General features: G+C 38.6%; 1 protein-coding gene across 2 annotated transcripts in view; it reads left to right on the forward strand.

The window, feature by feature from the left end:
• The window catches only part of RAB23 (RAB23, member RAS oncogene family), a 36,836-nt gene extending 14,123 nt beyond the window's left edge, over window positions 1–22,713 (forward strand). Inside the window, exons 2-7 of one of the 2 annotated variants that reach the window (XR_013967033.1) lie at window positions 579–664; window positions 13,723–13,879; window positions 15,585–15,667; window positions 17,311–17,403; window positions 20,852–21,060; window positions 21,145–21,425. Coding sequence is in view for 1 of the 2 variants with exons in the window: in XM_080806889.1 (XP_080663015.1) it covers window positions 579–664; window positions 13,723–13,879; window positions 15,585–15,667; window positions 17,311–17,403; window positions 20,852–20,991 (559 nt within the window). In the remaining variant the exon portion in view is untranslated. Of the gene's footprint in view, window positions 1–578; window positions 665–13,722; window positions 13,880–15,584; window positions 15,668–17,310; window positions 17,404–20,851 lie in introns of both variants that reach the window. The other variant, XM_080806889.1, reaches the window with a different exon arrangement.
• Window positions 22,714–24,191: the final 1,478 nt, after the last annotated feature.

Raw genomic sequence — 24,191 nt, forward strand, 5'->3', positions numbered from 1 at the left:
CCCCTAGGAACAGTGTTTCAGTATTTGATAATTCAGTGTTTGCAGTGATTTTATAGAACATAACCACCGTGAACCAGACAATGCACTTATGACAAAAGAAGAGTAAATTTTTAAGTTGTAGGGCAGGCAAGCTTTTTCTTTTTCCCTCCCTCTTTCCCTTCCTTCCTTCCTTTTTAAATTCCTTTTTTTGGTTCCTTTTTTTGTTTCTTTCCTTTCTTATTCTTATCCGGGACCCATTAGAATGTTATACTAAGAGGACAGCAAGTACTAACCTAAGAGAATCCCCTTCCCAGTGTTGCTGGTCCTCAGGTCACCACTGTCTGTGACTGTTGTTAAAGGAGAAAATAAGACAGGTAAACTTAAATCATGTATGAAGTTATAGCTTTGGGGGAATGTTTTTCCCCCTTTAGTTTCACTGCTGGTGGTGGTATCAGCATTTAAAAGCACTCAGACTTTTTAAGGTGAAAACCAGCAGTGCAGTTTTAAAACCTTCAGATTTGAAAAATAGAAATATGCACAAAGCTATGTTACTAAAGATGTTTTCTTTACATATGAAGTAAATTCATCTCTTGTTTCAGAGTCAATGATGAAGATGTCCGACTAATGTTGTGGGATACAGCAGGTCAAGAGGAATTTGATGCAATAACAAAAGCCTACTATCGAGGTAAATTGTGGGGTTCGTTTATTTGGGCATGTTCTTTTGGCCAAACAAAGAACTTCACTTTTTTTTTATTCCACATAGAAGAGTTTCTTTTTTTCTTTTTTTTTTAAAGATTTTATTTATTTGACAGACAGATCACAAGTAGGCAGAGAGGCAGGCAGAGAGAGAGGAAGGGAAGCAGGCTCCCCGCTGAGCAGAGAGCCCGATGCGGGGCTCGATCCCAGGACCCTGGGACCATGACCTGAGCCGAAGGCAGAGGCTTTAACCCACTGAGCCACCCAGGCGCCCCAGAAGAGTTTCTTATTAAGAAGACTTGAATTAATTTCAAAATATTTTTAAAAACCTCCTAGGTCATTATTCTCCTAATGATCTTGTTGAGTGGTAAATAATACTTTGTGCCATGGATAGTTCTTATCTGCCTTGGAATTATATGACTCACATAGGCATTCCCAGTTCTAATCAGTTAGAAACTGTTCAGTGCCTATCTCTGACCACATGGAGATGACTCTATGGTCAGAGAGTGGAAACTGGTATGAAAAAGTAAAGTCCCTGCAAATAAGATGACACTTTGTTAAGATGCATGAAATTGCGTGGATAAAGCCATCTTGGTGCTCTGAGAGTTCAGGGATGTGTGAGATACATGCGAAAGGAAGGAACTCCATCTGTAGCACTGACGAGTCTAAAATGCGGGGTTAAATTCCTTAAAGAAAGCTGAAATTTCTAAATGGAACCTGAAGTTTCCATTAACATTTTCCTCTAAAATTTTGTCCTTTTCTTTTGGAATTTATGACAGCATTTTCAGTTTCTCTGCCTTATTGCTAATGGTGATTGTAATGAGAACAAAGTAACCAAAGGCTCCATATAGTCCGATGTGGCCTTAGAAACTACTGACACTTGCATATATAGATTGTTTTTTTACCACTTTTGAAAATGTGGAACTTGTAATAATGGCCACAGAGGTCTAATGAAAATATAATTACATTAATGTATAAACAACCAAAGAAGTTGTCTTTCTTGGTACCAGGGAAACCTGACTTCCACTGCCTCCTCTAAGAAGACATTCTGGTTTCTTGAGAAGAGAGGTGCACCTCTCAGGTCTCATTCTAACAATGCTACCACTAGTTCTCATTCTGTTTACTGTGTCCCTTAAGGCTTCCTGGGGCAGTAGTTTTGACTGTTGCTCTCCTTTGGATGTTAGTTTGGATGTTGAGCACCTGTAACATGGTGTGAGGCAGGAATTATGTTCTTATGGCTCAAAGCTCTTAGATTAAATGGCATTTTTATCAAATCATTAATTTCATGAGCATCGACACTATTGATTAACAGGCCTGGAAATTAAAGTAAATTCTTAAATTTTATTTAAAAAATTTTTTTGAGATTATTTATTTGAGAGCAGGAGAGTGCACAAGTTGGGAGGAGAGGGAGAAGCAGGCTTCCCATTGAGCAGGGATCCCAATGTGGGCTCCATCCCAGGACCCTGCAATCATTACTCCAGCCGAAGGCAGATACTTAACCGACTGAGCCACTCAGGTGCCCTAAAGTTAATTCTTGAGTAAAAATTATTTGTATTTTCGGGGTGCCTGGGTGGCTCAGTGGGTTAAAGCCTCTGCCTTCAGCTCGGGTCATGATCCCAGGGTCCTAGGATGGAACCCCGAATCAGGCTCTGTGCTCAGCAGGGAGCCTGCTTCTTCCTCTCTCTGCCTGCCTCTCTACCTACTTGTGATCTCTGTCAAATAAATAAATAAAATCTTAAAAAAAAATTATTTGTATTTTCTTAGTGGGGTTATTACCACTGCACCCCCTCACCCCATTCACATGGAAAGAAAACAAACAAACAAAACCCCTAGTGGAAATATAAAAAAAAGTAGTAGGAGTACATGAGATTTTCATCGTTTTTACCTAGATTTTTTCTCTAAATTCTCATTATGAAATATATGTTCTTTTGTGAGGAAAAGAGAGAGGTTGGTTTCTTCCTTTTTTTTTTTTTTTTTAAGATTTTATTCATTTGAGAAAAAGAGTGAAAGAACAGGGGGGAGGGGCTGAGGGAGAGGGACAAGCAGATTCCTACTGAGTAAGGAGCCCAGTGGGGCTCCATCCCAGGACCCTGAGATCGCAATCTGAACCAAAGGCAGATGCTTAACCGACTGAATGAGCAGATGCCCTTGGGTTCTTGGTTTTTAAGCTTTTGACAATTCGAATGGCAGTATTACTTTTTAACCAGTATGGTTATTTTTGGAAAATGTATTTGCCATGTGTATCTCTAATCTATAAAAGCAAAACTGTGTTAGTCTATAATTATCCCAAAATAAAGTTTAACTTGAAAAAAGGCAAAACTTGTCAAATGTCAAAAATGATTTGATTTGCACATAAATAGAAAAAATGTTGGAACTGTACTGTTAAGTAGATCACTTGGATCCTTGGTTTAAAAAAAAAAAAAACAGACCAGGTAGCTAAAAATATTTTGTAGTTGAGGAATTAATGCTTTCTTAAGTTTTATCCCATGGGACTATGGATGTTCAACATTATTATCTTTTAATTTTTAAAATTTGACTCATCTAGCTTGTTGTATGCTTCTTGTTTAGTACTTTTTAGGTGTATACAATGTCTGTAAAAAAAAAATTCTTTGCCAGAATCTAAAAAAAGGACCCATAACTGTTAGTGTTTACTTGTCTTATCTTAATTTACTGTGGGTGCTATTTAAATTTTTTTCCACTTTGTTTCATTTGGGCTACAAGGTGTCAAACAGCTTTGGTTTCCCTACACTTAACATTTTACTTTATTTTTGAAGATATTATTTATTTATTTGAGAGACAGAGGAAGAGAGCACAGAGGAAGAGGGAGAAGCAGGCTCATGACCTGAGTCCAAGGCAGATGCTTAACTGACTGAACCACGAGCGTCCCTACACTTAATGTTTTAACTTAAAAGTGATCTTAAGCATATAAATAGATTATCTCTTAATAGCTTTTCTTAAGAGGGTATGTGTAGTGGTGAGCACTGTGTATTGTGTCAGACTGATGAATCACAGACCTGTACCCCTGAAATAAATAATACATTGTATGTTAAAAAAAGAAAAATGGGGCACCTGGGTGGCTCAGTGGGTTAAAGCCTCTGCCTTCGGCTCAGGTCATGATCCCAGGGTCCTGGGATCGAGCCCCGCATCGGGCTCTCTGCCCGGCAGAGGGCCTGCTTCCTCCTCTCTCTCTGTCTGCCTCTCTGCCTACTTGTGATCTCTGTCTGTCAAATAAATAAATAAAATCTTAAAAAAAAAAAAAAAAAAAGAAAAGAAAAAAGCTGGGGCGCCTGGGTGGCTCAGTGGGTTAAAGCCTCTGCCTTCCGCTTGGGTCATGATCTCAGGGTCCTGGGATCGAGCCCCGCGTCGGGCTCTCTGCTCAGCAGGGAGCCTGCTTCCCTCTCTCTCTCTCTATGCCTGCCTCTCTGCCTACTTGTGATCTCTGCCTGTCAAATAAATTTAAAAAAAAATCTTTAAAAAAAAAAGAAAAAAGCTTAAATGTAATTTTTAAAATTAATTATTTTTAATACACATAATGTATTATTTGCCCCAGGGGTACAGGTCTGTGAATCATCTGGCTTACGCATTTCACAGCGCTCACCATATCCCATACCCTCCCCAATGTCAATAGCCCAACGCCCTCTCTAAAATGTAATTTTTTTTAGTCAACCATGTTAAAATGGAAAGAGCATGGGATGCGGAGACAGGTCTTAAGTTTCAGCTTCTTTTTCTAAGTTATAAGAATAAACATCACATCCCAAAATGAATTAAGTAATAAACAGTGGCAATTATATGTAAATTTGCGAAATGACATATTGAATATTCTTACATGCTTTCCTTTGGGATTCACCAGAATGCTTTGGTTGCTGAGAAGAGAAAAGCAACCTCAAAGTAACTTAAACAACAAAGAAAAGTGGAAGTAGCGTAGCTTTTAGTTATAGTTTGTTCTTATTCTAACCTCTTTGATTCTCCTGACTTGCCACACTCCCTGTGGGGGGTTCCTCATGCTGAGTTTTCTCTTGGTTGCAAGATTGGTACCATCAGCAATGGAAGCCACATGCTTTGTTCATATCCTTGGGGGTAAGGGTTAATTCCCACAACAATGGATCAAAAGTCCTGGGCTTTTATCTGATTAGATCACCCTGGAGCCGATCACTGAAAGTAGAGGAATGTGATTACCCTAATTGGCTTGGTGCACTTAGGGCCTTCTCCCCCAGAGCAGAGGGTAGGTTCATCCTGCCTAAACCATATGGCTACTATGAGGGAGAGGTGTTCTCAGGGAGGGAGGGTAATTGGATGCCAGCTAGGCAACCGGTAATCATTTGCTACTAGTATAGATTCAAATACGATAATATAGTTAAATAGAAACGAAGACTAGGAACAGAATGTAACGGCTGGGAAGAATGCATTAAGATACCGATTTATTGATGGAAACACCATGCCTTATAAAATTAGGACTTACTGATTTATGTCCTAGAAATGTATTATTCAAAATACATAAAATTTTTAAAAATTTATATTTAAAGAAAAAAAATTATTGTAATTCATTTAAAAGACCTACCACATAAAAAAAACTATTGTTTAGGGGCACCTGGGTGGCTCAGTAGGTTAAGCCTTTGCCTTTGGCTCAGGTCATGATCTCAGGGTCCTGGCACCAAGCCCCGCATCAGGCTCTCTGCTCAGCAGGGAGCCTGCTTCCCACTCTCTCTCTCTGCCTGCCTCTCTGCCTACTTGTGATCTCTCTCTCTCTCTCTCTCTGTGTCAAATGAATAAAGAAAATCTTTAAAAAAAAAACAAAAACCATTGTTTAAAGGCACCGTTATATTCTTAGAATACTATGTTAATTGTATAGTGAGACATGTTGAAACATGACTTTGTAAAGAACAGAGTGCAGATCATGTTAGAAACCCTTATGGGGGGCGCCTGGGTGGCTCAGTGGGTTAAAGCCTCTGCCTTCGGCTCGGGTCATGATCTCAGAGTCCTGGGATCGAGCCCCGCATCGGGCTCTCTGCTCTGCAGGGAGCCTGCTTCCTCCTCTCTCTCTGCCTGCCTCTCTGCCTAGTTGTGATTTCTCTCTTTCAAATAAATAAAATATTAAAAAAAAAAAAAAAGAAACCCTTATGGGATCCCAAGTGACTCCTCTTAAATTCTTAAGAAGTCTACCTAGACAGTAGACACCATACTTAGTACAGAAAGTTATGTATAGTAAAAAACATTTTCAGTATAGTTTTTTACTGTGATTTGTTTCTTTTTTTTTTTTTTTTAAGATTTTATTTATTTATTTGACAGAGATCACAAGTAGGCGGAGAGGCAGGCAGAGAGAGAGGAAGGGAAGCAGGCTCCCTGCTGAGCCGAGAGCCTGATGCAGGGCTTGATGCCCGGGATCATGACCTGAGCCGATCCCTGAGCCGAAGGCAGAGGCTTTAACCCACTGAGCTACCCAGGCGCCCCTGTAATTTGTTTCTAAGAAAAAAATGGTTTTGACTGACAGTATGGGGAAATGAAGTTATAAACTTGAGACCTATTATCTGAGGTTATGCTCATTAATAGAAGGAAACAGTTTTTTTAAGTAACATCTTTCATGAACATAAGTGAATATAAATTGTTGGAAATGAAATGGCTCTGGACAAGAAGCTATTTATAAATTTCCATTATAAATGCAAAAATTAAGGAACAGCAGAATTAGACTATCCAAGTCTTTTAGGTATGGTTTAAATTATATGAGCATGGAATCTGTGATAGATTGATTCATTAAATAATTTGTGTGCTTCACATTTTATAGTTTACCAATAAGAATAAGGGCCAGGCATTTGAAATCCAGAATAGTAACTATAATATATATAATTTTAAAACCTGTGTTTCTGATTCGCCTGTCTTATTAAATTTTATGCCATGTATTATAGAGCATTGTTTTTTAAACTGTCATGTGCACATTAATTCCCTGGGGAGCTTGTTAAAATGCAGTCTCTAATTTAGTAGATAAGTGGATGGCTCTGAGATTCTGCATTTCTGCAACCTCCCAGGTGACCCTCATGCTGCTGGTCCTTAGCAACACTCTCAAATCTAGAGGCCGTCTTTTAGGGTCTTTCAGAATTTGAGGACAGGATTACTCTCTAAACATTATGTATCTTGAGTATTTTCTGAATTGCATTCAGAAATAGTAACTTTTTTCGAAAGATCTTATTAATTAGAAATAAATATTTGCCAATGGTGATCTTATAATTGACACCAAAATTTTATTCAGATCTTTATATTCCTGATGTGTGGATAAGTGGAATAGTTTGTTAATTATTTGAAGTGATTATTTTGTGGGTGGTTTACTGTTATCTGTGATGCAAAGTAACTTCTAATGGTGTGATTCTTAGAGTAGGTATTATTGAAGGAAGATTGACTGGTAGGAAAATAAAGGTCTTTTTAAAATACATGGATACGGGGCACCTGGGTGGCTAAGTGGGTTAAGCCTCTTCCTTCGGCTCAGGTCATGATCTCCAGTTTCTGGGATCAAGCCCCGCATCGGGCTCTCCACTCAGCGGGGAGCCTGCTTCCTCCTCTCTCTCTCTCTGCCTGCCTCTCTGCCTACTTGTGATCTCTGTCTGTCAAATAAATAAATAAAATCTTTTTAAAAAATAATAAAATAGATGGATAGGAAACACTGGCTACCATTAAGTATCAAGGGTGTAAGATATGTCCAAATGACTGCAACAGAGAAATTAAAGCATTATTAACATTTTTTTAAAACTTATTAACTTTTATTTACTTACTTATTTATTTATTTATTTATTAGACAGATAGAGACCACAAGTAAGGAGAGAGGCAGGCAGAGAGAGAGGAGGGAGCAGAGAGCCCGACGTGGGGCTCGATCCCAGGACCCTGGGATCATGACCCGAGCCGAAAGCAGAGGCTTTAACTCACTGAGCCACCCAGGCGCCCCTAAACTTATTAACTTTCTTAAAGATGACTGGTTCCAACATAGAACTGGAGGTCAAAGGAAGAAAAAGAAAGGATAACAGTATAGGATCATTTTTCAATTTAGAATATTTGTAGGGGCGCCTGGGTGGCTCAGTTGGTTAAACATCTGCCTTCGGCTCAGGTCGTGATCCCAGGGTCCTAGGATTGAGCCCTGCATCGGGCTCTCTGCTCGGCAGGGAGCCTGCTTTTCCCCCTTCTTCCCATTTGTGCTCTCTTGCTATCTCCATCTCTCTCTCAAATAAATAAATAAAATATTAAAAAAAATTTATAGTAGTTGGTATGTTGAACAGAGTTCATGAAGTTACCAAAATGCAACTTCTGTTTTTGTCTCTCACCATCCCTGTGTTTTTAGTAGGCAGTAGGGGGAGAGAAGGTTCTTTCTTTACCCTCAAAGAAAACTCCTTTCAGCTCATGTCTTTTCTGGTCACTCTGGTCACTCTTAAGTAGTTTTTTCAACTGCCTCATAGTTATTTCTAGTCATAAACATTATGCCATTTTGGTGGTTAGAATAGCCAGTCTTGTGTATTAATCAAAACTACAAATATAATTTAGCACTAAATCTCTTATCTTCCTTGGGGTTTTAATAGTTAGTATCTGTACTCTGGGAAGAGAATTTTGGTTGCTTCCTTCCTCTCACTTTTCTTTGACTTGCTGGAGATGTGTCTGCCTTCTCTGCAGTCACGCCCAGGGGAAAATGGAATTGGGAGACCTAAGCACTCTTTTTTTCTTTTTCTTTTTAAGTAATCTCTCTGCCCAACATAAGGTTCAAACTCACAACCCCGAAATGAAAAGTCACATGGTCTGATCTGCTAAGCTAGCCAGACATCCCAGACAGGAGCACTCTTGCAAGTGCTATTATTTGATGTTGGGGCCCCCCAGGTGGCAGGTGTTCCAAGATGATTCTTTCTCTAGGAATTGTCCTGGATTCCTCCAAGATTCCCATTTTGGGGGATATACATGTGTACTTGATTTTTTTTTTTTAAGATTTTATTTATTTATTTGACAGGGAAAGAGAAAGAGAGCGATCACAAGTACGCAGAGAGGCAGGCAGGGAGAGAGGGGGAAGCAGGCTTCCCACTGAGCAGAGAGCCCGATGCGGGGCTTGATGCGGGGTTCCATCCCAGGACCCCGAGATCATGACCTGAGCTGAAGGCAGAGGCTTAACCCACTGAGCCAGACGCCCCTTTATACTTGATTCTTGCAGTTTCTTTTCCTCCTTGCTGCCTTTTGCAGGAGTTGAGTTCCACCTCTACCCTCTATGCTAAACTCCTATCATCCAATAAGCAGTCCTATGGAACATGAGTTAAAAATGACCCCACGCTAGGTTATCTCTGAGATGTGGTTCACCTCTCTCCATATGAAATTCCTGTGCATTCTTTGTCTGGCTATCGACAGGAGCACAGTTACTCCCAAAGGCAGCTCTTTTCTTTTTGTCTGTTGGCCTTGCCTTTTTGCTGTTGTTCCCAGCCACTGCATCTTCCTCAGGCTTGAATCAAGGCACCATCAGTCCAGAGTGCCCCCCAACTGCCAGGAACACATCCCAGGCTACTTAAAGTCCATTCCTTCTAGATTAAGATGAAGGAGGTAGTGATAGTACTCTCCCCCATAGCACCCCACCTTAAGAGAGAAAGAAAGGGGTCACCTGGGTAGCTCAGTTGGTTAAATATCTGACTGTTGATTTCAGGTCACGATCTCAGGGTCATGGGATAGAGCCCCATGTTGGGCTCCCTGCTCAGCGGGGAGTCTGCTTATCCTTCTCCCTCTATTCTTCCTCCCCTACCCCCTGCTCACTCTTTCTCTCTCTCTCTCTCTCAAATAAATAAGTGAATAAAATCTTTAAAACAAGAGAAAGAGAGAGAAGAGTTAGTGTGGCCAGCACTTCCTCTAAAGAAATCCTTTCCCCTTCTTTTCAATTCTTAAAAAAAAAAATTCTTGAAGTGCTTGTGAGGGAGTTCCAAAGTTGTAAAATGGATTTATGGGCATTTCCTTTGTAAATTCTGCAAAGAATGATCTTTCCACACTTATTTGGAATCTGGTATTTGTCATCTGTTTTATTGTCATCTCAGTCAAAATTTTGTATAAAGGGTCTTTAACTTTTTGAAGTATATAATTGGGCTCTTTTGGTGGGGGAGGAGGGAGGTTCCTAAGCAGAAAAGAAACATAGTGCATCACAATTTCACAGAGTATTTATATGTATGGATGATAATATTCAGTTAGAGGAAATTAAAACAAGTTGTCCATCATTTCTCAGAATTATTATATCTGCAAAAGTAATCCACAAAACAGTTCTTGGCAGAACTTGGTGGGGCTGGTTTATTTGGTAGGTGATCCCAGGGAGAAGTGAGAGACTGGGGAGAAAATGGAGAAAAACCTATGAAGGGAGCATTAATGAGCTAATTATTACTGTAGGCAATTGGAGAATCAGTCCCTGTGAGGAACCATGTAGCCATGCCTCAAGATAGCCCCACCAAAGTGATGCTGAGGTTTTATCCCATCTCCCATACCTTCAAATTCTCCCCAGAGCTGTCAGTTTCCCTTAGGATGGGCTAGCCCAAGAATCTTTCTGAAGCATCAGAAAAAGCTCAGGTTCAGAAAAGCTGGTGTGGGGTGCCTGGGTGGCTTAGCCAGCTAAGCATCTGACTTCGGCTCAGGCCGTGATGTCAGGGTCCTGGGATCGAGCCTTGTCTCAGGCTCCCTGCTTCTCCCACTCCCTTTGCCCCTGCCCGCACTCATGCTTGCACTCTCTCTCTCTCAAATAAATAAAATCTGAAAAAAACAACAAAATAAAGCTGAGTGCCACCTGCAGCATATGCTTTGAGGATATTAACAACAGGCTGGAACTGTCCACAGCTATGGTGAAATTCAGGTGTCTCTACTCATATTTGTGTTTACCTCCCTTGATTGCTTAAACATATGTAACAGTACATCTCCCTTCTCTTTAGACTGGCACTTTAGTACTTTTCCACTTTCCTTTGGTCTCTCCCCACTCAGTCTCCCACTAAATAATTCTGGGGTTGTTATGTGCATACTTTTTCTTTTATCTGTTGGTTTATTGATTTTTTTTTTAATTTTTTTTAAGATTTTATTTATTTATTTGACAGACAGAGATCACAAGCAGGCAGAGAGGCAGGCAGAGAGGCAGGCAGAGAGAGGGGGAGGCAGGCCTCCTGCAAGCAGGTAGCCCGATGTGGGGCTCGATCCCAGGACCCTGGGATCATGACCTGAGCTGAAGGCAGAGGCTTTAACCCACTGAGCCACCCAGGTGCCCCGGTTTTTTGATTTTTTAAACAACATTTGGGGGGCATTTGACTGGCTCAGTCCCTAGAGCATGTCACTCTTGAGCTCGGGGTTGTAAGTTTGAGCCCCGTGTTGGGTGTAGAGATTACTTACAAATAAAATCTTAGAAAGAAAGAAAGATTTTTTTAAACAACATTTTGCTTTTCTGAGTTAATCATTCTTGCTGCCCATATCTCTGGCACCATCTGCTCGGCTTTTTTATACATTATTATTCAAGTATACTTCCTCTAAGAGTTTCTTGTTTTTTATTTTTTTTTAAAGTGTCTTTGTCTTTTTTTAAAGACTTTGTATCCCTGCAAATACTCTAATGGGCCCTCAAAGAACTATTGACTGGATATAAAATTCTAGGTTTTGTTTGTTTGTTTTTTTATGATTTTATTTATTTATTTGAGAGAGAGAGTGAAGAGGAGCATAAGCAGGAGGAGCAATAGAGGGAGAGGGAGAAGCAGGCTCCCCACTGAGCAGGAAGCCCGATGCAGGACTGGATCTCAGGACCTTGGAATCGTGACCTGAGCCGAAAGCAAATGCTAAACCATCTGAACCACCCAGGTGCCCTAAAATTCTAGGTTTAAAGCTAATAGAGTTTTATAATAAATAATAAATAAAATCTTTATTTATTTATTTATTTATTTATTTATTTATTTATTTTTAAGAAAGATTTTATTTATTTATTTGACAGAGATCACAAGTAGGCAGAGAGGCAGGCAGAGAGAGAGGAGGAAGCAGGCTCCCCGCCAAGCAGAGAGCCCGACACGGGGCTCGATCCTGGGACCCGAGATCATGACCTGAGCTGAAGGCAGAGGCTTTAACCCACTGAGCCACCAGGTGCCCCTAAATAAAATCTTTAAAAAATAATAATAATAAAATCTTAAAAAAAAAGTTTCTTAGTCAAAGTGTAATGAAATAATGTTTTATTTATTTTATTTATAGTTTAAGTAAATACTAGAGTTCAAGTAAATATAAATTTACTTAGTATCTAGTGTGATCTTGTCAGTGTTGGGGGTTATTTTGTTTTGTTTTTTTTTTTTTTGAGAGAGAAAGAGGTGAGGGAGAGGAAGAGAGAGAATCTTAAGCAGGCTCCGTGCCCAGTGTAGAGCCAGACAGGGGCTCGATCTCACGACCCTGAGATCATGACCTGAGCCAAAATCAAGAGTCTGACACTCAACCCTCTGAGCCACCCAGGCATCCCTTGTCAGTTTTATTTCTCCTTAAATTCATGGAAAGTGTTAGGGTGCTTCTGTCTGTGTTGTACCTTGTCCCCTGCCCCATTTTTATATTAATTTAGACAATTTTTGTAATTAATATAGTCTTTGGTTTAAAAACCTGTTTTAGAGTAGGGAAGGTTTTCCCATATGAAGCCTCTGCTTTTACAGTAATAATGAATTGATGGTTTTTCTCTTTCATTCTCTTTTGCTTTCTACTACAATATTCCCTTTGGTGGTACACAGACCTTTTTTGGCCATAGAGTGTCTTAGGCAGCCCAGTCTTATTAGGAAAGTCTGATACCTGAGGGATCTGGAAGGAAAGAGTAACAGTAAGAAAACGTGCCTTGATTCCAGAAAATCCTCTTGATCCCAGGGTGATTTTCTCTTGTTGCCTGTGTATCTGCTTTTGTATCATGCTGCCTGATTAATGTAACATCTAATCATTTATTAAAAAACTTTCAGGGGCGCCTGGCTGGTTTAGTCAGTAGAGCATGTGACTCCTGATCTCAGGGTTGTGAGTTCAAGCCCCACATTGGGTGTGGAGCCTACTTAAAATAAAAGGGCTTCTTTCAGAAGGTTGCCACTTAATGTGGTAATTGAAAGTTAAAATATTGTCATTCAGCATGGAAATTAAAATATAGTCATTGAGTAATAGGAATTATGCAGTTAAACAGGATAAAAAATAAAATTAAACCTTTTCCTCTATTTTAAATATATATATACATATATATATATATTTTTTTAACCTTCTGGCACTGATTCTTAAATTACGTTCATTAACATCACGTATTCTGCTACTAAAATAAAATAAGAAAGTTTTTTTTTTTAAGTAAATAGAATGAGAAAATTGTGATTTTTCTCAGATTTTTCTTAAATTTGTGCTGAAAGAAATTCAGAAGCAAATGGTAGATAGTAGTAAGAAGAACTTGACAATAGCTTGTCATTCTTACTTAGCTTACCATTCTTTCTTGCCTTTTTTTTTTTTTTTAAGATTTCATTTATTTATTTGACAGAGGGAGAGAGAGATCACAAGTAGGCAGAGAGGCAGGCAGAGAGAGTGGGGGAAGCAGGTTCCCTGCCGAGCAGAGAGCCCCCTATGGGGCTCGATCCCAGGACCCTGAGATCATGACCTGAGCTGAAGGCAGAGGCTGAACCCACTTAACCCACTGAGCCACCCAGGCACGCCTCTTTCTTGCTTTTATAATATTCAATATCATTATTTCATGGTGTTCCGAAAAGAATATGTCCAGTTTTTTTTTTTCCAAGCTTTTATTTAACAGTTAGTTAATAAGAATGTATAGTTTTGAGGGTACTTTGACACTTGTACGTAATTTTAAGAATCACTAGTTCTTGGAATTAGAAAATAGAATTTGTATGTTAAAACATAAGCACAGTGCTGCAAAGGTGAGCTCAATATTCATTTACATAAAAATGGTTTTGATAAACCTAAAACTAATATAACATTGTATCTTAGTTACACTTCAATTAAAAAAATTGTTTGAATAGGTAAAAGGTGCCCTCATCCTATATAGGATTGCTTCATTAATGTAAATAACATTCTTATTTTGTGACCTTACAGGAGCCCAGGCTTGTGTGCTTGTATTTTCTACCACAGACAGGGAATCTTTTGAAGCAATTTCCAGTTGGAGAGAGAAAGTAGTAGCTGAAGTTGGAGATATACCAACTGTGCTTGTGCAAAACAAGATTGACCTCTTGGATGATTCTTGTATAAAGAAGTAAGATGTCAACTTTTGAGGGGGAGGTGGTAATTCTGTAAAGTTAAAACCTGTTTTAATTTTTGCGTGGATTTAAAAATTTTAGGAAACCCTTTATAGAGACTGCCTTAAATTTAAATTTTCTGTGAGCTATTCTAGGTGATTGGTTTGTGTTAAAAAAAAGTTCATATGAAATCATAAGTAGGGAAAATTACAGGAAATAAATTTTGAAGGCTCTTTTAGAATTCCAGTTTTAGGTCTTATACCACAAATCCAGCTCTTGATGTTAAAGCAAATCTAGATTTAATAAGAATGTTAAGAAAAACATTCCTGTATGTTTTAATATCTAGAGCAAGTAGCTAATCTATGTTGATGAGTTTAAAGGGGTAAGTAATTCAGATCCATATTGTTTTGTGTATTCAGAAATACTATGCTCAAATTTGTGAACAGAGCATCTAGATAATTTCTGTATTTGCTAGCTTTGAAAAGTCTTTGGTTTTTATCTTGTTTTTATGTTCTTAATATTAGTTATCTGTTGTTGTATAACCAATGGACCCAAAACTTAGTGGCTTAAAACAACAACAATTTATCATTTCCGTTTCTGTGGGTCAGGGATTTGAGAGTGGATTAGCCAGGTGGTTCTGGTTCTGGTTTTTTGTGAACTTGCATGGTAGTTGTGGCAACCTCGACTGGGACTGGAGGATCCACTTCCGAGACGGCTCTCTCATTTGGCTGTTGTCAGGAGGCCTTAGTTCCTTGCCATGAGGACCTCTCCCTGGGGCTGCTTGAGTGTCGGCACAGCATGGCAGCCAGCTTCCCCCAGTCAGGGGATTCAAGACAGTGCAAAGCAGAAGCCATAATGTCTCTTATGACCTTATCTCAGAAGTCAGATACTATCTCTTCTGTGTATTGTTGATCACACAGACTAACCTTGATTACAGTGTAGGAAAGGCTACACAAGGATGTGAAAACCACGAGGAAGGTAGGGGTAAGGTGGAATCACAGGAAACGATTTTAAAGACTTTTTTTTTTTTTTTTAATTTATTTGCGAGAATGAGAGAGAGAGCAAGCGAGCATGAGAAGGGGGAAGGTCAGAGGGAGAAGCAGACTCCCCGCTGAGCAGGGAGGTGAATGCGAGACTGGATCCCAGGGCTCCAGGATCATGATCTAAGCTGAAGGCAGTTACCCAACCAACTGAGCCACCCAGGTGCCCCCATCGGGAACAATTTTAGAGCAGAGTTACCACAGTCTTAGTAAAACTGTGCAGTCAGATCAGGAGTCATAATAAAACTAAAATTAGGAGTATGCTCTCGTAGACACAGTTGTTAATATGATGACTTGGGTTTTGGCAGCAAAGTGGTTTCATAGCCAGTATGAGTAAAATAAGGAATGCAGCATAGGGGTTTCAGAGTGCAATTAAATTCAAATGTTTTTAAAAACAAGAAAGAAAGTTAACTTAAGTATTATATAAAGAAAAGTGGTATTTAGCCATTTTAAGGCTCGAGTTCGGTGACTATAGAAATGACAGTATGGTGGTGTTTATCCCTCAAAAATACTGAAAACTAAAAATCCTGTCTAAGCACTGTGAACATAGCTTTCAGCTGGGCTGGAAGGTCTGACACCCCCCACCTACTGTATTCAGTAAATGTAATAAAAATGATCTTTTAAAACAGGCTATCAGAAAGTACCTTTATAAGTGCCTTTTTTTCTTTTAATCAATATATAGTGAGGAAGCTGAGGCACTGGCAAAAATGTTAAAGCTAAGATTCTACAGAACGTCAGTGAAAGAAGATCTAAATGTGACTGAAGGTAAACTGCCTTAAAAAAATTAATAGCAGAAAGTTTGTTTTATTCTACTTATGTTTTTTCTATTGTGGTTTCCAGAAATCATATATGTAATAAGAACAGAATTTTTTTGTCAACAATCAAGTAAAATTTAGAGACATGATGCTTCTTTCTTAGAGTCCTTAACTAATTACCAATGACTCTGAATACTTGTTACTCCCTATAGAAAAACTTTAGTGGGTTTTGTTTTGTTTTTTTTATCTTTAAAAATATAACTGTATATGTATGAGTGTGTATGCGTGCATGTGTTTTTCATGCATACCTTTTCAAGTTACTGACTTGTTTGAGAACTCCTCTGTAGTGGATATTCCATTAGGTGGTTACAATGACCTTAATTTGTTGGTGTGTGTGTGTCTTTAAAAAGATTTATTTATTTGAGAGAGAGAGCAGGGGAGGGGCAGAGGGTATTATCAACCAGACTCCCTGCTAAGTGCAGACCCAATGTGGGGTTCAGTCCACAACCCATGAGATAGTGACCTCAGCCAAAACCAGGAGGTAGGTGCCCAACCAACTAAGCCACCCAGGCACCCCTCGTTTTGGGGGGGGGGGTTCTTTGGTTTGCTTTTTTAAAGTAATCTTTGTCCCCAGCGTGGGGCTCAAACTTATGACCCCTAGATTGAGAGTCCCATGCTCTACTCACTGAGCCAGCCAGGCACCCTGACCTTAATTTGTTTAGTAATATTTACCAGTTTAATAAAGTGACAATAGAAGAAAGCGATTATTTTTCTCATTCTCGAACTGCTACTTCTTTTATTAGATTGCAACTTGATTATTACTCAAGTGTCTTCTAGATAGTTTTTTTTCACCTAAAGAAAGGAGATATCTTGGGCATCTGGATGGCTTAGTTGGTTAAGCGTCTGTTTTTGGCTCAGGTCATGATCCATGGTCCTGGGATCGAGTGCCACATTGGGCTCCCTGCTCAGCAGGGAGTCGGCATCTGCCTCTGTCCCTCTGCCCTACCACACTCCCCTGGCTCATGCTCATGCATGCATTCTCTCTCTCTCTCTCTCTCAAAAATAAATAAAATCTTTTTTAAAAAGGAGACAACTTTTCAAGACTGAGTTAGTGTAGTGTTCTGAATGTTGATCCCTATTTAAGTACCTAAAACTAGTAACTACAAGTATTATTTTATTTCTTTGCTACTAAAATGCCATATATATTTATTATGACCATTATACTTAGGTATTGCTCAAATAATTTTTTTTTAAGATTTTATTTATTTTTTTGACAGAAAGAGAGCATAAGCAGGGGGAGTGGTAGGCAGAGGGAGAGGGAGAAACAGGCTTCCTGAAGAGCAGGAACCCTGATGTGGGGCTCAATCCCAGGACCCTGGGATCATGACCTGAGATGAAGGCAGCTGCTTAACCAACTGAGCCACCCAGGAGCCCCTGCTCAAATAATTTTTAAAAGTTGAATTTTTTCCACTAGATCATATACTTCCAATTTAATATTAAATGTGTTTAGTAAGGATGAATGAAAGAATACAGATATTTCAAAAATAAATAAATGTTTTTAGGAAGTATACAATAGACAGTGACTGATATGAAATGACAGATTTTACATGCGTAAATTATACTGACCTGGTAAGATTTTTGTTTTTATTCTAGTTTTTAAATATTTGGCTGAAAAATACCTTCAAAAACTCAAACAGCAAATAGCTGAGGATCCAGAATTAATGCATTCAAGTAGTAACAAAATTGGTAAGTACCCAAGAAATTTTAATCCCATATTTACATAAATTTTCCATTCATTATTGTCATATTTATTTATTTTTTTCAACCATCTCTTAAATTTTTAAGTAGGTCCCATGCCCAACGTAGAGCCTAGTGCTGAGTTTGAACACAAAACCCTGAGATCAAGACCTGAGCTGAGATCAAGAGTCATTTGATTAACCAACTCAGCTACCCAGGCACCCATATTTACTGTTTTTTAAAAAAGATTTATTTGGGGCACCTGGGTGGCTCAGTTGTTAAGCGGCTGCTTTCAGCTCAGGTCATGATCCCAGGGTCCTGGGATCGAGCCCTGCATCTGGCTCCCTGCTCTGCGGGAAACCTGCTTCTCCCTCCCCCACTCCCTCTGCTTGTGTTCCCTCTCTCGCTGTCTCTGTCAAATAAGTAAATAAAATCTTAAAAAAAAAAAAATGAGGTTTGGGGCGCCTAGGTGGCTCAGTGGGTTAAAGCCTCTGCCTTCAGCTCAGGTCATGATCCCAGGGTCCTGGGATCGAGCCCCGCATTGGTCTCTCTGCTCTGCAGGGAGCCTGCTTCCTCCTCTCTCTCTCTGCCTGCCTCTCTGCCTACTTTCGACCTCTGTGTGAAACTGTCAAATAAACAAATAAAATCTTAAAAAAAAAAAAAAAGAGGTTTATATATTTTAGAGAGAGCAAGTGCAGGGAGGGGTAGAGGGAGAGAGACATTCAGACTCCACACTGAGTACAGAGCCTGGTGTGGGGCTTCATCTCAGGACCCCGAGATCATGACCTGAGCTGAAGTCGAAAATTGGATGCTTAACTGACTGAGCTACCCAGATGCCCCTACATTTTTCCAAAAATATATCATATGTTCATTTCTTCAAGAAATGTGATTAGAAAGTATTAGATCAGCAATTATTAAAACTTAGTATCAGGTTTCATATTAGAAGGTATATTGAGTTAAAATACTTTTTTACCTATTTAATTTTCTAAATCCGTTTTATGTATTAAGAGAGCAGAGATAAAGACTTTATATATAAAGATCTGTCCTATGTATAAAGGAGGTCTTAACACTTGTTCTTCTGAGGAATACTTGCACTGTCTCCATACAGTTTACAGGTTTTTGTTTTGTTTTGTTTTGTTTTTGTAATGTTAGATGCCTACAAAGAGGCACCTGGGTGGCTCAGTTGGTTAAGAGTCTGCCTTTGGCTCAGGCATGACGTCCTGGGATTGACTCTTGCATTGGGCTCTCTGCTCAGCGGGGAGTCTGCTTCTCCTTCTACCCCTTCCCCCTGCTCACACACTCTCTTTCATACTTTCTCTCTCTCTCAAATAAACTAAATAAAATCTTTAAATAAGTAAATAAATAAATGCCTACGAAGTCTAACATTTCCTGAAGACTAAGTATGTTGTCTTCTCTGTAACAAGGACTCACCATGTCTCGCTTTTTGCTTTGGCTTCCAGGAAGTTGAGATCCAAATTTTCTGTTTCTAAAGCTTCTGTGTGGTCTCTTAGAGACTTCATATCTGCATTCTGTCCCTAACCCCCCACTACATACATGTAATCATGTACATTATTTTCTCGACCTCTTTTAACTCCCCTTCCCCCTTGGTTCTGGCTGCTTCTTCGTTGTTATTTTGCCATTTTTATTGCATATGTTCTTAAATCAGACACCTCAAATGCTCTGTGAAACAAAATAGGACAGTTGTAATAAGCTTCTGTCTGGTCTTATCTTCTGGGCTCCAGTATTGTCTCTTCCAGTTCACTGAGTAAAACCCTTTGATAGATTCATATTGTGGAGAATATTAAATGCAGCTCTCTTCATTCTGAGATCTAAAGACAGTATCATCTATTCTGTGTGGCCTTATGCCCCACTATTATACATGGACCCCGTTTTCCAGTTCTGCTAGAGGTCTTGCTGTTTCTTAAACATTCTAGGACTGTTTTCTTCCTTTTTGCTTAGAGAGAGAATGACCTCTCTCTTTCCCATCCCTGCCAAAGAACTATTCATTACTCAAGGACTGTCTAGAAAGCTTTCTTTGCTCACTGTATATCTAGCGAGAGCCATGGCCACTCTGCTTTTCTTCTGAGAGAGATCTGAGTCCATTGTGCTGCCAGCTGTCCCATTATACCTTTCTTATCAGTTTGTCCTTTCTTATACGGTAGCTATAATTGGTCCTTCCTTGGAACCATCTGTGGGCTCTTGGGTCTCTTTTATGACACTTAAGGTAGAGTATCTAGCATTTCTTATTTGTATATCAGTTCACCTCACTTATTAGAGTATAAACTTCTTGTGGGCAGGAGTTGGTCTTAGTCATCTTTGTATTGCTGACCGTGTCTCTGGGCCAGACTTTTGTGTATCATGGATGATAAGTAGTTTATAAATTAGAGATTATAATTTATGATTATAGTTTAAGATTATAGATTTATAGTTTAAAGATAATAGTTTAACTTTAATCTATAATCTAGAGATTATAGAGATTACAGTTCAAAATGAAACTATAGGGGCGCCTGGGTGGCTCAGTGGGTTAAAGCCTTCTGCTCAGGTCATGATCCCAGTGTCCTGGGATCAAGCCCCGCATTGGGCTCTCTGCTTGGTGGGGAGCCTGCTTCTTCCTCTCTCTCTGCCTGCCTCTCTGCCTACTTGTGATCTCTGTCTGTCAAATAAATAAATAAAATCTTTTAAAAAAATTTATCATATTTACTGATTCCAAATTTCAGAAATAGATTGTTAGTGAAAAGATGCAGAACAGTGTGTACAGTTAATCACCATTTTGGTAATTAAGGGAGAAAAAGGAATGTGTATGCCTTTTTGCTTAAATATGCATAAATATCTCTGGAGGGATAGGTGGGAAAACTGATACCACATGCATGCTTTAGGGAAGGTAAACTGGTGATTTGAAAGAGAGACTTTTTTTTTTTTTTTTAAGATTTTATTTATTTATATGACAGAGAGAGACATAGCGAGAGAGGGAACACAAGCAGGGGGAGTGGGAGAGGGAGAAGCAGGCTTCCTGCTGAGTGGGGAGCCCGATGTCGGGCTTGATCCCAGGACCCTAGGATCATGACCTGACCTGAAGGCAGACACTTAATGACTGAACCACCCAGGTGCCCCTGAAAGGGAGGCTTTAATCCCTTTTGTATACCCTTTGATCTTTGACAAGCAATGTGTATTTGCTATTAAAAATAAATCCAATGTGGGGCATCTGGCTGGCTTAGTTGGTAGAACATGCAACTCTGATCTCAGGGTTGTGAGTTTGAGCCCATGTTTACTTAAAAAGTTGGGGGTTTAGAGTTTACTTTAAAAATGTTTTTTTAAATATATTAAATGAAAATAAAAGCTTAAAAATATAAATATGGAAAATATTACTGATTTACTAAGATGCTGAATGTACCATCTGTAATTGGTAACCCTGAGCTCTATCAGTATCACTCTGTCTGTTTTCCCTCAATTTATACAGGTGTCTTTAATACATCTACTGGAAGTCACTCGGGTCAGAATTCAGGTACCCTTAATGGTGGAGATGTCATCAATCTTAGACCCAACAAACAGAGGACCAAGAAAAACAGAAATCCTTTTAGCAGCTGTAGCATACCCTAAAACACTTTAGGGAGGAAAAAAGTTGAATTATATTGTGCAATTCAGTAAGAAACACATCCAGCTGTCATGGTATGTTACAAGTTTTTTTTTTTTTTAGCAGACTTTGCACCTAATGGCTCTGTGAAAGTTGACAGACTTAATATTGTTCTGCAGTGCTTTTCAGATGGAGTGAGATCTTTGGTGGAAAAATTACTGCCTTGTGGACTCATTTTAATTCTTTTACATCAGACGAAGCTTCTCCTGTTTTTGAAGGAATGCTATAAGAAATGTCCAAAACAGGTTTTGCTGAATTTTAAGTGCTGGAAAACATAAGTGGAATGCCTGAATGTATTGGTACAGATTTTAATATTTGTCCAGGAAAGATAGCAAGTATTGTATTTCCGAAATTGGTCATACAGCTTTTCTGGAAAGGGGTATTGAAGTCAAATACATACAAAAAAATAATATTGAAAGGTAAACCCTAAGTCTTGCCAGACTGCATGAGTTTGTGTTTTGGCAATGTTACTTGTGCAATATCTGTATGGTGTGGAATGTGGAGGTCTGCATGCAGATATCTGGTACTGAAGTATACTGAAGGGATATTCAGTATTTAAGGAAACCTAGAATCTAATTCGTTAATTCATACAACCATTTACACATTGTGTGTATGTTGAAAGCTTTTATTTTCAAATAAGAAATTCCAGACATATATTTTGCAAAATGAGCTCAGATTTTAAAAAGTGCTTTGTGCCAAAAATATCATACCTAATTTTTACAGTGCTTTACTATCAGAATTTATATTGTTTATATCTTTAAAAAGCAGTTTTCCTCTCTGACAGGGTAGATAAAAGAGGAGTATAAATGTTTGAATGCTAGAGTATCTCCCAGGTGAGACATGTTGCAAACTTTTTCCTGTGTGCACCCATGAGCAATGGGGAGCTTGTGCTGGCCGTGCCCTTCTGAAGGTCCAGTGCCCCCTCGGTCATTCCTCGGGGCCTGTGAATTGTGCTGGTGCATCTGGCACCTTTTGCTGCTGACTGAAAATGCAATTTGGAACTTATAAGATTATGCTAACAATTTTTTTAAATGAAGAAGGGAAGTTCTTTTGTCTTAATCTGCATTACGGATTTTATAATGCCCTGCAACTCTAAAGCATCTTTTCATTTACACATTTTTGTATGGAATTTTAAGATTATCACTTAAAAATTTCTATAACCTTCAGTTTCTATAGCCCCTTCTCAAGAGCTCTGTCAGCACCGAATGCAAAATAATTTCTTTTAAGAACTGATTTTCATATGTCATCATGTGGCAGAGCATACATTTTTTGACTTGGGACAGTAGCTTTCCAACTAAGATAATTGCATGAACTCTGCTAATAAATGATTATCATTCATCAGTGACTTTGTTTTTAACCCCTTGTGATATATCTGGTTTTTATAGGATTTCAAGACATGTAAAAATAACTTTTCTTGGAAAATGTGTCATGAAAGTCATTTTTCATTATTTGTACTAAATGCATAATGTTGTATGTATTTCCTCTGTGTGTTTTCTCTGTCTCTCTCTTTTTAAGTCTTCCATCTGTACCATCCCCATCCCTCTGTCCAGGTTAATATTGAGAAGATAATAGAATTTCCTGGTGCATGTCCTTGCTAAATGGTCAAGAATGAATGTTTGCTCTTCATAATATTGAAATAATCTGGCATTATCTACCTTAAAGTAATATAAAATATTAATTTTTATGTCATCGTTGTCTCCACTCCCATTGCTGGCGTGGGATAAGTGTGGGGGGAAATAACTCCATTCCTAACAATGGGTACCTGTTAATGATTCCTCTTTCCTGTTCTACTCTGTTCAAATACAGTCTCTTTAATTTTTGCACGAAACATATTTCACGGTAAATCATTTTGTGGTCTTTAGTAGCCCCCCCCAAAAAATCATGTAATATGTTGTAGTTCTGTTTCATATAATTAAATGTGTGTGGGGAAAAGATTGTTACTTTTCTATATGAAAAAGATAATCACTGTTGATGGTAGAAGTTTCCTGATATTTGTAATATAATTGTATGTATTTAGTTTTGTCCTTTTTTCTTTTTATAGGAACCGAAGAGAGATCTTTTTTTACACTTTTGAATTTTTATTTGCACTTGTGTATTTTAAACCTAACCATAATTGGTCATTTTACATAACTAAGTAGGTCTGAAAATCAGTCTCAAGTGATATGTTAAATACTTTCTCAATTTAATTCTAAAACCTCCAACATTCACATTAAATTGCCTCCCCAGACCCTTAATTCTTTTAAATGACCTTACTGTTAGTTTATAATGAATAATGGATACTAAAGAAAACACTGGAAGACGACAGGATGTTGTTTGTGCTCTAATGTACTTTTGTACAAGCTGGCTGGTTTTTAGGATACAGACAGAGAGCTGTGGAATAACTGCCAAATTGCAGGGTTCCTCAGCCCTACTTTCCTCTCTCAGTCGGCCCAGTGAATTACATAGCTTATAGAGTAGCCCAGATAAGGCAGTATATGGTTGACCCTTGAACAAGGCCAATTTGAACCTTGTAGGTCCACTTATATGCAGATTTTTTACAGTACTGAAAATGTATTTTCTCTTCCTTATGGTTTTCTTAACATTTTCTTTTCTCTGGCTTACTTTATAATAATACGGTATATGATACATACAACGTACAAAATATTTGTTAATGGACAGCTTATGTTATCAGTAGGGCTTTCTGTCAACCGTAGGCTATTTGTAGTTCAGTTTTGGGGGAGTCAAAAGTTATACTTGGATTTTCCACTGTGCAGGGATCGGGGCCCCTAATCCCTGTGTTGTTCAAGGATCAGCTATATTTTATCTTTATTAGTGCCATGAGATGAAATGTGTTGCCATTAATTTAGTACCTATTATCAGGTGGGAACTATACAGAGTACCTTGCAAACATTAATTTAATCTTTACAACAATTGGTGAGTATTATTATTCCTTCCCTTTTTTTCAAAAGAGGAGGAAAATGAAGAGCTAAGTTTGTCAAAGTCACATATTCAATAGCAACAAAGCAATTTTCTTTCCCATTTTGTAACTATTATGTTTATCTAGCCCAGACATCAAAAGATGTGCTATCTTCCATTATACTTTACAGTCTAATAATATATCTGAGTGAATTTGATACTGCTTTATATATGCAGTTATATTTTATGGAGGAATTACTACTGCTAAGAA

The sequence above is a fragment of the Martes martes genome (assembly GCF_963455335.1).
Source record: "Martes martes genome assembly, chromosome: 6".
In the NCBI taxonomy this organism is placed as follows: domain Eukaryota; kingdom Metazoa; phylum Chordata; class Mammalia; order Carnivora; family Mustelidae; genus Martes; species Martes martes.